Consider the following 15777-nt stretch of genomic DNA (forward strand, 5'->3'; position numbering starts at 1 on the left):
TAGACTGTTTCATCTCCATGAACTCTAGCCTTTGTTCAGCTAGCGGAAATCTTCCGTAGCTGACCTGGCCGCAGTGATTTAATGCTCTCTGTGGGCACTGTGGTTTGTCTTGGCATGCTACCAGAGCCAAAATTTGCATCTCTGACTTACAGTAATTAAACTAAATTGTTTTTCTTCAGCTTTCCTAATGTGGCCTAAGTCTGTAACTGAAGGACTAGACATAGGGTGTGAAGCCGTCAGTACAAATACAGTATTTTTGGTGCATGCTCAGTGGTTTGTGCTGACAACATTCTTGTGCCCTAGATTTTTATGACATCTGTGATGTGGTGGATTGCCAGGGCTCCTGCCTGGACACCAGTGACTGCACGTGTTCCCCGGGGACAACACTAGGACCTGATGGACAGACATGTCTTGGTAAGGGTGGAAATAACTTGTGTCAGTTACAGATGCTGTCTTTCCCGTTTGTTTCATTGCTCGCATCTCAATTCATTGTCTTACAAAGCAGTATAAAAAAGGAAAAGTATTCTGAGAGTTTTTCCCCCTTGCTGCCTAGAACAGTTCTTTGATTCTGTAAATGGTTCCAGATCTCTCCCCTCGAGGTGAGATACGACATCCCATGACTGAATACATTCTGGTGCTGCTGGAGCTGCGCATGTGTAGAGGCTAGATTTCCTTTCTGCACAGTCCAGCTGCTGAAGGCAGCAGCTTCACTGTCAGTAGCAGAGTCGCTTTGCAAGATCACAGTACAGCCTTATTGGTATTCAGGAACGGCTGTGCAGTCTGTCATTAGAGATTTCCTCTCACCTGCTCTGTTGAATGCCTCTTTCCTCCAACAAAAGTTTTGCTGGCTGGCGTAGGGCCATGCACTAAACTAAACCATACTTACTGCCCTTTGCGGAGCATTGTCCAGGGCCTGGGGTTTGAGGAGAGCCAAAGGGCTGCAGGTCACAGCACGGCCTCAGTGGTTCTAGGCAGCATGCCAAGGTGGTATTCAGGGGGCTGGCACTTGGTGACTCCACTGGCAGAGACTAACACGACCAGGAGGGAGGTGGAGGGGCTGTAAGTGAGAGCAGAGCGGGGAACATTGGCTTCAGGGATTTGTGAGGGAATCCTCGTGAACCCCTGAGGCGAGGATGGCTGTGGTTGTGTGGGGTGCTGGGAGGAGAGCACCTGGGCTGTGAGGTCTTAGGAAGAAGATGGTCTGTGGGGCAATGCAAGGGGCTGGGCAGGGGTGGCTGTTGGGGAGCTGCAGAGCCATACCGATGGATGGGAAGAGGTGGCCTGGAGGGAGAAAGGGATGCTAGTGTTCAGGGGAAGTGGGATCTCATATTTGTCTTTGAGGCTTGATTTGGTGGAGAAGTTGAGAGCAGAGTTGGTCCAGCAGGCTGCGTGGCAGATGAGTTTCTTCCATACGGACTATAGCTGACAAGGCAGGCGTGGGTGGTTTCTTTCTTCACACTCCTCATGTCTGTGGGCATCAGGGTAGGGGCCACAGTCATTACAATCTGTGGAGAGAGCAGCCTGGCCCCGCTGCAGATCTACGCTTGCTCACACCGATTCTACAGAACAATTTTGCTAAAGCTGCTCCACAACTCTGCAGCTGAGTGCCTGACTTAGCTCTCCCAGCTAATTAAAAATATCTATTGGCTGCTTCTCTGCAAGACTTCCAGGCACAGAAGTGCCCTTGACAAGCACCAGCACTCAATAAACGTGTGGCAGCCTCGCAGGAAAGGATTTCCTACAGCAGGGAGGCATGCAGGAGTCCCCAGACTATCTGCATGTGCTGGAGCTGCCTTCATCCCCCCACGGCCACGCCGAGCAGGAATTGTGCACTGCTGCTTCTCTTCATGGTAACCAGATGGCACAACACCTCAGCTGTAATAATCACACTGGTTTACCTACCTGCAGCCTCTCTTGTTGTATGGCTCACTCATCTTTCTAATGACTTTCTGTTGTGCTGAGTAATTGCACAATTGCATATCTGAGAGCAACTGTGCCGACCTTCCAGGGAAACCAAACAAATCTGTATTAGCCTTTCCTGTGCCTTTCCTATATGGAGAATATTATTCCTTTCCCAGCTCACTCTAAGAGAAGGGGTGAAGATGTTGCAATAATGCTAAGCAGCTCTGTGAATCTCCCAGTGCTAGGCTGACTTCAGTACATTATATGCTTTGAATCCCAGAGTAGAACTGCTGATCCTAAGTTATATTTTCATTTGCAAGCTTACTTAGGGGTTAGATTAGGTCTGACTTTCTGTCATGGATCCACCAACTCAGTGCATTGCCTTTGGCCTCTTGAATACCTGGATCCATGTTGGACTAAGCCGTGGTTAAAATCAGTTCAGCACTCTCCTGATCCAGTCTCAAGAAAGCCAGCCTGTGTCCCAGAAGTCCTGGTTGTCACTGGTGCAGAAGAGCAGGGACAGATCTGCCATGTGTTGTACAACTTGGAGGACCAGCAAGGTGAATTGCTGGGTAGAGCCCTTGACCAAGCCAAGCTCTAGGACCTCCTAACAGCATCTCTGTGCCTTTGCCAGTAGCCCTTTCCCTCTTCACCTCTGTTTTTTAAGCAGCTTTAGTTTTATTGTTAGAAGGGAAAGTGTGGAGCTGGTCACATGTGTGAAAAGGGAATTGTCTGTGTGTGTCGTCTGGACGTGCTTCCTGCCTCCCAAAGCAGGGTACCAGCCATTTCTTTGGCTAAAAATACTCAATTCGCATCGCTTGTGGAAGGAGACAACACCAACAGCTGCAAGCTGCAGATACTGTGTATGTGTGAGACCACTTATACCTAAGAGAGCTCATCTCTGACCTGTCTCTTAAAATGGTATTTTTCTTTTTTCTTGGTTTTAAGCTTCTGACATCTCGTAAATGGTAACTTCTAAGCTGTTTTGGTGAAACCCCACATGAACATTGATTGATAACCTCAGCATTCTGGCCTGCCTAAGAGAAATCGTTAGTTTTGTGGCTCAGCAATAGCAATGACTGTCCCTTCCTCTCTATTTGATTCACGTTTTGCACGCAGAGATTAAATCAGGTTGAAGAATGAGAATCTCGGAGAACAAAGTTCCTTTCAAAAAAAACAAAGCAGAGAGACATGGAGGAACTTTAGCCTTTAAAACAGAGAAAATTAGGAGGAGTTTTTGGAGCTTTACCAAGAGATTCAGAAGCATATGCTGTGCTTTTTCCTTAAAAAAGACCATCAGCACCCTGGAGGGCTCTACTCTCAAGCTGAATGCAGCCAGCACAGAAACCTGACACAGGTACTATTCATGGGTAAATTGCTTTAGGTTATAAAAACTTAGTCTGGGCCTATTACAAGGTTATTTTGCAACCTTTATCCAGAGTCTGCTCCAGAAAGTGTGGGATGCCACCTCAGGCACTCCTCTTTCTTCTGAGCTGCAAAGGTAGGTGCCACAGCTCTGCAGAGGGCTGTGGCGGAGCAGAGCAGGGAGGGCCATCGTGGGGCAGTGAGGAGCTGAGTCCTCAGAGGGGGAGTCGCTCAGAACTCAGCTCTTCAACTCATCTCCGGTACAGAGCGAGCAGCTAATGGTTGTGGTGGCCGGCGTGGCACCAGTGCTCAGGTTAGGCCTCACCGTGGTGAGCTGACGTTTCTGTTCTGCAAGGACTCCTGAGCTTTCCAGGACAGGGAGCAGCCATTGCCTGGGGCAAGAAGCCGAAACGATGAAGTTTCTCATGATGTGATTTTTCTTGGGGAAGCTTCATAGGGTTCATTAAAATGTTTTGGTTTGATTTAAGCTTTGTTCATATGTTTACAGCTGTTTATCATTCTTGTGTCTTTATTTTGAAATAAGGGTTGAATCATTTATAATTGCTGTAGGATAGTTGGCCATGTGTAGCAGTAGCAGGTGTGATACAAAAATAGATAGGGTTTATTTTTGACTGATTCTGATATTCACCTAGTTTTACCATGCAGTGAAGTCACGTTAACTTCATTTTAATGTCTTTGTGAGTGGTGTGGGGAATAGTTTAGGATGAGAAAATAAATGAAAACATGAACTCCCTCAGTCTGTGGAACCTGTTTGGAAGTTTCTCAGTGGGACTGTGTCCATCTTCACTCTGAAATGGCCGCTGTGCGCACGCTGCCTTTCCCCCCAGGTCTGCTTTGCTCCTGGGTTAGACACAGCACGGCAAAACACTCTACTACTGTCAGTAGATAGTGGTCTTTAGCATTTAGTGGAATTACTCACCTCTGTTGCCTTGATCCAGGTCATGAGGCCAGGAAAGCCAGTCCACAGTCTGACCAGCGCTCCCATGGCGCAGCCCCTTTTTGCCAGCCATGTGTTTACCAGGGGGCACATTCTGACAGCGTGGTTTTTTTGCAGATGAAAATGAATGTGAGCAGAACAACGGAGGCTGCAGTGAATTTTGCGTTAACCTGAAGAACTCCTACCGCTGTGAGTGCGGGATCGGGCGCACGCTGGGAAGTGACGGAAAAACCTGTGAAGGTGAGGTTTCAGCTATCACGGTCTGCTGGAAATGATATAAATCATTTCCCTTCCCTTGCAGCACTAGTTCTCTCTTGGCTCCTTGTGGCTGGGATTAAATGTCACTCATACCACTTCTGCGCTAGCCAGTGGGGTTGTTACTGAAATATCCTTCTAATCAAGCAGAGAGGAGTCTCCTTGTTGTCCTCCCTGCCTTGTTCATTTCTGCTAGGATTTGCTTGTATTTATCTCCATGGGGGGAGAGGCAGCAGTGGATCTTGGAAGACTGGTTGTCCAGACAGAACTAGTTATTGCTGGAGATGCTGGAATTTGGCTGTGGAGATTTGTATGATAGTTGTGCGGGGGCAGATTTAGCACTGCTGTTTTTCGACAGCTGTCATTAGGTATGGGGTAATGTCATGACATTAGACTAGAGGATGAGGATTGCTTAGCCTCCCAGGGTAGAGATTGAGGAGAGGGGGTGCCAGTCTGTAAACAGAAGCTAGATATGAAATGAGAGCTCCTTTTTGACTGTTTGCTTTTTATAAGTAGTTAGTTGTGGGCTCTGCCACGTGCAGCTGCCACAGCAACTTCCCAGTGGTGGCACAGCCAGGTTGAGAACCCTTGATGAGTTTAGACTGGTAGTTTAGCAGGGGCTTAAAGACCAAATTGTAGGTTTGATCTATTGTCACTAACAATGTACAAACATCTTTGAGCAGAAATATGAAAACCCAGCAAAAATAGACTTGTGCCTGATGTTTTCTGTGGTCAGCTGCGAAGAGCACTGTGGCCCCTCACAGGCAAAGCTGCTGCGTTGTATGTTCACAGATACTGTGGGGCCTCAGACAAGAATAATAGCTACAGATGTGCTTCAGTTTTGAGCTACCTGATTGCCAGAACTGAATACATCTGCATCCTGCGTGCAGCCTTACATTAGCTGCTGTGTGGTAGATACCTGTGGTGCAGGGAGAGGGAGGGATTGCTATTGTATTTTTGGGATGAACTCCACCCTTCTTTATGATTCACTGACATATGGCTCCAAGCTGCAGTTTTTGTCCCTGTTTTCCCCCCTCTATGGTACCAAAGCACGTTTCATCTCACTTCTGTGAAAATCTCCTCTCTGAGCTCTGTTAATAAAAATATCACTCATCCAGAAAATGACACTTCCGTGGGGAAAGCTGCTGTGCAGAGTGCTCCTTAAGTACTTGTTAAGTTGTTTGGGGCCAAAAGTGATCTGTGGGCTTTGTTCCTTCCACATCCAGCACTGAGCTGGTGGGTTGTCCCGTAAACCAGCTGCGCTACATGGCAGTTTTTATTCCTGAGCACTGCACTCTTCTGACAGGGCTGGAATAGTCTGTGCTTGGAAACTCGTTTGTTTCTGCTGTTCCTGAAGTTGGATTTTAAGGCCTTTGATATATCATTTAATTGCCCCTTCTGTAAGAAGGATGGTACTTTTCGTGAGTTTAACACTGCTGCTGGGGATTTTACAATCTTGTTAGTGAGTTTTATTTCTAAAGAGGTGCCCTCAGCTTTGTGAACCATTAGAGTATGTGATTTATTTGTGAGCCATCTCAGAGCGGTTACTAAAAAGAACAAATGCAGGAGATTTAGCTTGATTACATGAGCTGGTGAGGCTGAGTAGGGTTAAGAGTATCTCAAAATTTCCCTCATAATGTTTTACCTGTTACTTCGACTCATGTGGAGTATTCAGGCTGTTGTTTTCCATGCAATGTGTAGGGTTGAGTATGGGATTTCTGTTCTTTTCTTTACATTTCAGTGAAAACCACACAGTCATTTCTGATGGCCAGCTTAGTGAGAAATATTTTGTATTTATGATTTGTTTATATTACATGTACTATTGTTTTACTGAGAATATCTAGCAGTATTCATCCCAAAGGGTTAAAAAAATTAAGCAGTGAAGGTTATTTTCTAAAAAAATCATGATACTCTTACTTTCTCTATAACAGAAAGCCAACAACAACTGGAAATGGCCTTACTTACCTTAGATTTTCAAATCTTCAGAAGGTATTTGGATGACCTTTCAGGCTCTTTTCTGCAGCTGTAGTGGCTAGGAATATGTTCTACATGAAAACTCAGATCCTCAGAGAATTGCCTCACCTGAACAGAAAAGATGTAAGACAAGACATGACGAATCCCTCAATTAGCTGTGCTGCCCTCTCTCCTCTGCACTTTAGAACAGGGGAAAATTAGGAGAGGAATCGACCTTACACTGCCAACTTGTGTCATTCTGTCCCTGTGATAATGCATCTCAGAGTCACCAACCACTAAGCCTAAAGCTCACAAACTAACAAAATTCCTGCTAAACAAACTCCTATGAGCAGAGTTTCATCCTCAGCGTACAAAGGGGATGTGGGAATCCGGTACACCCACCTTCATCACAGCTGAGAAACCCGCAGGCAAAGAGCGCATCATCTTCTCTCTGGTGTTCCCTGATGGGAATAGGAGCTGGCTACCTGTGAGTCTGTCTTCCCCAAGACACCTCCCGTGCAAATCTCAGGGCTTTAATTCTGGTGATGACTAAGGGAGTGAGTATGGTTCCACACGGTAGAAGTTTTAAGAGGATTTTCCTTCCACCTTTTTGAAGTAAGAAACAACATAAAAATTTAGTTTAAGAGGATGTCTCAGAAGTTAGAAAGGGCCAAGCTGAAGATTGCCTATTCAGCCTTCTTATGTATGCCAGTTGTAGCATGTGATTTAATTTGGTAAGCTTTTTCACATAATTCCTTGTTAACTTCATGGCGAAATGACAAACACAGGAAATTGTACAATTAAAAATGGGTTTCCACTGCATTTTCTTGGAAGCAAGCTCTCACTGTCCTGTTGCGTTTGAGCTCTGTGTTGGTCATACTGTTTGTTAGTCAGCCAGGAGTATATGTTGGGGCCTGCGTAGCTGCCACGCAGCTGCCTGAGGAGCAGGGTGTGCTGATTTTCCTTTCCTTTGCAGAAATCGAAGGCTGTCACAATAACAATGGAGGCTGCAGCCATACCTGTATTGAAGTGGAAGACGCATACCAATGTGAATGTCCGAGAGGACTTGTTCTGTCAGAAGACAACCACACTTGCCAAGGTAGGTCAACAAAACCTGCCTAACAGCCTCTGTCCCCTGGAAGTCAAAAGTATGTCTGAAGGAATTTTTCTTCTTGTTTTTGCTGTGTTCTTAGTCTGTCCTTTCCAGTTTGGTTAATGGAGCTTTGTCATTAATGACAGATCATCCAAAACTGAGAGCCTGGAGACATTGCTTTTTTTACCAGGCAGGAGAACAGAGACACAGGACCCAGCTGGGTGCATCTTGCATCACAGGTGGTTTTGGCAGCATTCACTTACAATTAAGATTGCTTAACATTTCCCATTATATTGCTCTGCCTTTGACAAATTTATGCTATTAAAACTGAAATTTCCCATGCTTCAAACTGGGCTTTTAAAATTTTAGCTAAAGTGGTTTAGTCCCTTCCAAGAATGGAGTTAGAGAAAGGCCTTTTTTTTTTTTTTGCCCAAGTATCTCGGTAGCCATTCCAGTAAGCATTCTTATGTCTTGAAGCAGGGCACTAGTTCTGCTACTAGGTGTTTCTGCTATCCCTTGGAAAAGTGCCCAAGATAGCCTTTGAAAATTGACTGTTGCTTCTGCTGCATAGAGGCAAGGGCAACATTATCCTTGGAAGACCTTCCATCTGAACTTTACTCCATTCCTGTGTGCAAGGAGTCCTTCTTGCTGACTCACTTGCACCTATAGCATGCACATGGAATAAACATGTTCCCTGTTTTGGGTTGCAAGAGCTGAGTGAGATTTCCTTTGCAAATACATCCAGGCTCCCAGGGGTCACTTTAGCTCTAGCGATGAGTGCAAGGAGCAGAGGATCAGGGAGAAGTTCCTGAGGGCATTGAGAGTTAAGTAGAGGGTCTGTAGCTCCTCATGCAATGACTTCTTACAATCTAGGATTACATCCAAGATTCTTCTGGGTCTCATAATCCCACAGCTAGCTGAGCCCCTGAGGTGCTGAAAGCATCCTGCAGCCTGTGTCTTACGGAGAAGATGTCTACTATGATCTGCTGCTGAAGGGGCATTCAGTCAAAACTGTGTGTTGAGGAGAGCTATGTGGGCATGTGAAAGGCAGAGGTAATGCTCTCTGGTGGGCCTCATCTGACTTGCCTGGCCACTTCTCAGACCTCTCAGGCTCAGCACAAAGCCGGAGAAGGCACGGTACTGCTCTGGTAGAGGCAGACCTCATAGCTCTCTGCTTGTGTTCTGCCTTGGTGGGCCCACGAAGGACCTGTGTGGTTGCTTTCAGACGTTTCTGTGGGAAGTTGCTCATGTGCTGGACTTGGTCCATAGCCGGGGCAGGATCTAAAATGCAATGAAAGGTAGTCTGTCATGGGCTAATTCACTTGGGCTTTAGATAATACCAGTGAGCTCATGTTACCTGTTGTGCTCAGAATCTCTTGTGGTCTGATGTGTTACAAAGTGCTCAGACATCTGTTAGAGGAACAGATCCATACTTCATGGTGGCCAACAGGGCAGGTATGCCTCAGAGAGGAAGTTGGAATGGTTCTACTTGATGAAATTTATGCTTTTTAAGCTTTTTAGAAATGCAGGGCACTGTTTTCAGAGGTGAGCACTGCACACTTGGGATTCAGTAGTGCTTACCGCTCCAGCAGAGCCAAGTGAGGAGGAGGAGATGGGGGTTTCCAAGAGCTGTGATTATACTTACTGATTGAAGGTCTGATTGATGGATACAGGCCAGTAAAGAGCAATGTTCTTCAATCCTGGCTCCCTGAGGCAACCCCAGCAGGGTTAGAAGGCCATGCATTTCCCAGCCAGTGTTTCTCCTTCTTCTGAGGCTGCTAATGAGAGCAGCAGCCCTGCCGGGTGCCAAGCTGGAGCTCGGGATACGGCATCTCATAAAGCGAGATTGCTTGTTCTTTTGCATTTCATGAATTTATGTCCCCACGCAGTGGTCTGCAATTTTGAGCAGATACGATAGAATATATCTGGAAATGTACCACACAATTTTTTATGGCATCTAATCAGGTTTATAGTGGTACAATTAACAGTGCAGGGCAGGCACAGTTGCCTGCAGCAATTGGATCTGCAGCCTATCAGCCCTCCCCTGCACTGTCTCTACATTGAGAACAAACATTAATAATCTTCAACAGAAATCATAGCCTTGGATACAGTTTTCCTACAAAGATAGCAGCCAACGAAATGCTTGGAATTTTGCAGACCATCCTAGTACCCCACCTCTTTCTGAAGTGTGATGGTGAAATGCCGTTTTCCCCTCTCCCATGCTCAAGCCTTGTGTGCAGCTAAGCAGGGTACAACGGTGTAGTTTGTGTTTGTAGCAGTGGTTCAGGGCTCCCCAGCACCAGAGAGCCTGTTCTACTGAGCAGTCTGTGCAAAAAGATAACCCCTGCTCCAAGCAGCTGTACTTTGAAAGACCCAGGAAGGAGCCACGGGCTGGACAAGGAACATGGTGCCAACAATAGCAGGCAGCAAAATGAGCGTTGGACTTGCCAGAGAAGCTTCCTACCAGGGTCAGGCTACTTGCAGGCCTTGGTGCAAAGCAGAGTTTAAAGCGGTAATGAGGAGGCTTTCCCAGTACTTACAGGTGCTCTGCGGTGTACGAGGGTGAAGAACTGAAACGTTTGACTGGCAAAGACTGGGTGAGGCTCTCGGGAGCCTCGCAGGCTGGGGTCAGCCCAGGGCAGGGACACAAGAGATGGATGCTGGCAGCAAGTCAGGAGAGCGCAGCTCTCTGAACGGATGCAAGAAGTTGTGAATAAAAGAGGATTCCTTAGCACCCAGGATAACTCATTTCTGCTGGACATCTCAGTCCTGGCAGTCGGGACCTCATCGCTTGCCCTGGCATAGCATGTCTGCATATAGTCACGGCTACCTTGCCCAGGTCTTTTCTGCTCCCCCTACAATGCTGTTGCTGGCAGTCTGTCTTGGGGGAATCAGGCCTGCTCAGAGCTGAATCACACTGATGCACGCAGTCTCTCTGCTTGCAGCACCGCTGTTAAATTGGTAGAACTGAAATGCTGTTCTCAGTATTGATTGCTCTTCTGTGTACAAATGTCTAGGGCGTTTTGAATTACATTACCAGTTACTCTGAGACGGTTAGTATAAGGAGTTTCCCAGAGTGTTTTCCCAAATAGTGATGAGTTGGCTTGAATCAAAAGTGGATCTGCTCACGGGTTTCATTTACTTGTTTCTGTGCCCAGGTGGTGGAGTGCACACAGACAACTCCTGCAATGCCAGAGCGGAGGTTAAATAGGTGTCTCCTCTTTCTTCCCCTTTGTGCTGATCAAAGACATTTAGAAACAGAGGTAGCCTGAACCAAATTGGTCCTGAACTTTGGAGGATTACAGCTGGGATCCAAACTGTCTTGCCCTGAATTACACCTTTATAAAAGCATTACATTTTCTTATTCATCAAGGAGTCACTAGAACAGTGAAGCTTTAAATCCAAATTGAGCCAATCAGTTCTCCAAAGGATATTAATCTCTGCATTGCTCTGTGTTCTCAAAGTCCCTTTTTCTCCTTGTGAGCTTTGCCATTTGACAGGCTTGGTTATTCCCGCTTGCCTTCTGCTGCGGATGGAGGAAAAGTTAAGGTAATTCTTAGTTCTTTAATTTTCTGTTCTAACCCAGCAATGTCATTATGAGAGCACATTGCTTTGGGCACACTGCATACATTTTAGCATATCACCTTGAAAAGATCAACTTTTAATAAAAAATATTCCCTGCAGGTACGCAGTAGCTGACAAATACCTTAGCTGGGACATGAGAATTTTTTTAAGGCGGGGAAAAGACATGTTTTAGCAGTGTGCCTTGTATCCAAGGTCCAGAATGCTGCATAATATAATTAACTTGACTGAAACTCAGGGAAGGCAGATCATATGAATGTCAAGGATAGGGACTGTAATTAATTTTAGAAAAAAGCTTGGGGAACTAACATATTTGCAGAAAGTTTTGTCGTGTGATTTTAAAATATGATAAATGGAAATTCTGGAGGGGGGTTGTTTTTCTGGCTGAGAAGAGACCAAAATATATGCACCAGTATGCTTGTCCTGTATCTAACTGAATAGATATGTATACACCCAAGGAATATATACAGCAATTACTTTTTTATTGAAGATTATTCCCTCTTTTTTTCCTTTTCAATTTTGTCCAATCTCTATGTTTTCTCCACTTCTTATGTAATGGAATTTTAATTAAAAAAAGTTCACATGGAGATCTGTATTAAAATTCAAAGATTGGAAGGAGGTGGAATGAGTGAGCTAATTGGGTTTGTTTGTCAGAGCTGGGTTTATTGCTTATAAAAATATTATTATGGCATTTTGAGGTGCTTCCATTTTAGCTCAGCATCTATATGGAATTACTCTGCCTTGTTTTGACTTGTTCTGGGTTTGACGTAAAACCTGATAAAGGGTCTTAAAAAATGGCTTTGCCTGGGATGTTGTGAATTTGATATCCATATCTGGGAAAGGCTCTTCCCAGGATGTATCAGTGCAAGAGATATCTATCAAACCTGTGCTGAGTATTAAGTATAGCTGGAAATACTCTATAGCTAAGCTTCTGCTGCAAGTATAGCCGTTATCTTCATTGTCTTTTGTGGTGTCGCTACGCCAGGAGAATTTGAGGCAGTGGTAGCTCAGGAGGTTTGTGTTGTGTAGATGGGAATGTAAGATAGGTAGTTAGATTACTATGGTTAGATAGTATCATAAATGTGGCATATGATTGCCCTTTCTTTCCCCCAATAGTAATTGGTGTAGCCCTTCCCCACCTCCCCGATACTGATACTCCCTGACAGTTTTATAGTGCAGACTGTTATTCTGGGGACTTCTCTTGTAGTTCCAGTCCTGTGCAAGTCCAGCTCTATTGAGGTGAGCATCCCAAAGGACCTGGTTGGAGGCCTGGACCTTTCCCTCATCAACACTTCCTGCAAAGGAGTATCCAATGGCACTCACGTCAACATCCATTTCTCCTTGAAGTCCTGCGGCACTGTTGTAGATGTATGTATACCCATTGCTGTCCTGTCTCTTGGGATCTCTCAGATTTGGGGACTTGGCTATGGCTTACTTGGGGAATAAAGTTGATTTAGCTGTACCATCACAGCGGTTTCCTGTGTTGCCATGCAGCTGGCCTCAGACTAGACCTGCGGTGGCATCCCAAAGTAGGAGAGCTCGTTCCGTCTCCTCTCCAGTGGTGTGTGTCTGTCAGCACAGGTACTGCTTTCTGCTCACCCAGTGCTTCACAGAGGCCGCTTCACCATCATTCCAGTGCAAGAAGTGCAAGTGGTGTCACTCTTCACCCTCCTGTTGAGACAGAATCTGGTCCCCTGATAATGTTTCAAAGGTTACACTGGCAGTTGGTCAGGAACCAGAGAGCTCGTTTTAGCAGATGGGTAGCAGTTGGAAGCAAATTCCTCTGCTTCATGCAGGAGTACAGTGCATTGAAGTTGACAGCAAACTGATAGAGGCCCTTAGGTCATAGGTAAGGATGAACATCATCCTGGTTGCAGCATGTAAATTTACAAGCTGTACTTTCAGTGGCTAGTTTATGTCTGAGTTTCCTGAACAAGGTAAACTCAGCTGCTAGTCTGAACTCAGAGGTCTTTCTCAATGATCTCCCCTTTCCCTTAAACTCCTTTCTTTGCTGCAGGTAATAAATGATAAAATCATTGCCACCAATCTGGTGACTGGCTTGCCAAAGCAGACTCCAGGAAGCAATGGGGACATCATTGTGCGCACCAGCAAGCTGCTGATCCCGGTGACCTGTGAGTTCCCACGCCGGTACACCATCTCCGAAGGTTATGTGCCCAACCTCAAGAACTCACCCTTGGAAATCATGAGCCGCAACCAGGGCATCTTTCCCTTCACTCTTGAGATCTTCAAAGACAAAGACTTTGATGAACCCTACAGGGGTGCTCTTCCCACCCTCAAGCTTCGGGACTCTCTGTACTTTGGGATTGAACCCTTGGTGCATGTCAATGGACTAGAGACACTGGTAGAGAGCTGCTTTGCCACTCCCACCTCAAAAATCGATGAGATCCTGAAGTACTACCTGATTCAAGACGGGTGAGCTCGCTGTTCCCTTTGTTGCTGGCTATGAGACAGGAATTGGCAGTGGGGCTAAGTTGCATTGCCTGTGTGATGCAGGAAACACTATCACTTTTCCACAGCAGCCGATCTGCTGTGTTCCTAGCAATCACCAGCAGCCAGGCCATCAAGCTGAAACCACCTGTCCAATCAAAAGTGATTGGGAGAAACAGTGGGAGGCAGTGAAAGAGGTTACTCCAAGTGCAGTCTTTACAGGACATATTTCCCTGTTACTACCCTTGTGGATAATTGAGTTGGCTCCAGTAGAAAAGATATCCTTCCTGATATCCTCTCTCTGCCAGCCTGCAGAGTGCCAAACCAATCGGCACAACCCCCCGATGGCTGTGTGCCACTGCCATGCGGCCGCCACAGCAACTGGAGCAAGTTTCTTAATTTTCCCGTAAGGGCCTTATTATAGCATGAGCCAGAAGATTCCGTGGCTGGTCCTGATTGGAGCTCCAGGAGCTCCCCTTGCTTTGCTCTCTCTCTGGTGCCTGTCAATGCAGTAAGCTTAGGGTCCCTCAGTTTGGCTGCTTTGTGTCAGGGGCTTGGGGAGCATTGCTGTGGGCTCTGCTGTGGCTCCTAAGATGAACCCTGTTTTCAGACACTTGTTTGGGTGCTAACATGACAGTGCCAGGGTGCAACGTTGCTGCGGAGTGTTTGCATCCAGCAGTGCCTGGCAGCTTAACCAGACAATGCTGTGGAAATCTCACAGTTGGGAGCCAGTCTGCTATCCTCCAGGGAGGAAAGTCCAGCCAAAGCAATATCTAAGACATACTCAAGTCTTATGGCCCCACAGTCAAGGGACTGCACTCATATAAGTCCTGTGTTCGGTCTGCCAAACCATCTAATGAGGAACACAATTATTTCCTCAGCTGCCAGGCTAAATCATCCACCGTTACAGCTGGTGATGACAAGTCCTATGTGATTGTCTTGTAGCAAAAGGGTCCTGCAGAGCACAGTACACAAAAATACTGCTTTCATTTCCTTCTGACAAAGGTTTCAGCATTAGCTTGCTCTCCCTCCATCCTAGGCTGCAGTTCTTCTGTGCCTGACATTTCTGGGGTTTATAAGCAGATTTATAATGGAAGGATTGATTTATCGGCTCCCTGGCTTGGCTGTTCCTGTGAACCCTTCAGAGTCAAGGCTCCAAACATTCATTCATTTCCCACTATGAGTGAAAATGATGGGATTCAAAACAGTGGCCAAAACCTGAGCCAAACAGAGAAGGGAGAAGGAAGAAAATGTCATCTCTTGAATTCACCAGAGCACTAGTTGGAGGATTTAGGGCACCAGCAGCCCCTTTGGTACTGTTATCCTGCAGAGGGCATTAAAACTTCACCGAAAGGAAAAGTGGGCTGGAGCCGGCTGGCTGGAGCCTCATCCTGCCTGCTCTGCTCTCCAGCAGTCACCGCAGGCCCCACTGTCCCCAGACATGCCAGCCCCCGTGTGCTATGCTGTATTTAAATCGGACCGCTCACTTAGACTGAAGGCTAATGATGTGCTATTGAGCTAATTGGAGTTCTTTGTCTCGCTGTGTGCTCGCAGCAATTAAAAAGTAAAATTAGCTGAATACACTGCTGATTTGTCCCTGCTCCAAACAGTTCTGTAATAACCCAGTTTCCTTCCATCAACCCAGCCCCAAAAGCCCAAGGCAATAAAGATGGGATTTTTAAATCAGTTTGATTATGTAGGATCAGACCTGCAGGAGTTAATTGCAGCTTCCAGAGGGAAATGCTGTTTAAATTTAAGGGATATACCTTAGATTGAGGGATGGGGAAGTTCCCTCTCCTGCATTCTTCCCTGCTAATTCCCTGCCATCTCCAGTTGGCAAGAGGTGGGAGCCGCCTTCTGTGGGACACCTCAACCCTCTCCCTGTGCTGATGTGACCATGCTGGAAATCAGGATTTTCCCAGATCCCTCCCTGCAGTCTCTGTAATACCCTATACTGCTGCTAGCCCAGCTAGCCCGCCCCAGACTAGCTCTCCCACTTCTGATCTTGTTCTTCCTTTTTCTCAGAACAAAAATAAATAAAAAGCATTGACCAATTGCATGGGCGATAAACATTGCAGCTCTCTGGGGTGTTTGGAGCAAGGTCATGTCACTGAGGGCAATCCGTTGTAACCTGATGTGGTCAGGAGCCGCAATTTATCTGAGCATGACATGGTTAAGGTAGTTCCGTTGCAAGGCTCATCTTGTTACACCTCCGGCTGCC

General features: G+C 46.2%; 1 protein-coding gene across 6 annotated transcripts in view; it reads left to right on the top strand.

The window, feature by feature from the left end:
• The window catches only part of OIT3 (oncoprotein induced transcript 3), a 31927-nt gene that overhangs the window by 11798 nt on the left and 4352 nt on the right, over positions 1-15777 (top strand). For all 6 annotated transcript variants that reach the window (XM_082309805.1, XM_082309802.1, XM_082309804.1 and 3 more), the window contains 5 exons: positions 304-414; positions 4343-4465; positions 7410-7532; positions 12316-12476; positions 13126-13541. In XM_082309805.1, the coding sequence (XP_082165931.1) occupies positions 304-414; positions 4343-4465; positions 7410-7532; positions 12316-12476; positions 13126-13541 (934 nt within the window). The remainder of the gene's footprint in view (positions 1-303; positions 415-4342; positions 4466-7409; positions 7533-12315; positions 12477-13125; positions 13542-15777) is intronic.

This window comes from Platalea leucorodia (assembly GCF_965183815.1).
Source record: "Platalea leucorodia genome assembly, chromosome: 4".
In the NCBI taxonomy this organism is placed as follows: Eukaryota; Metazoa; Chordata; class Aves; order Pelecaniformes; family Threskiornithidae; genus Platalea; species Platalea leucorodia.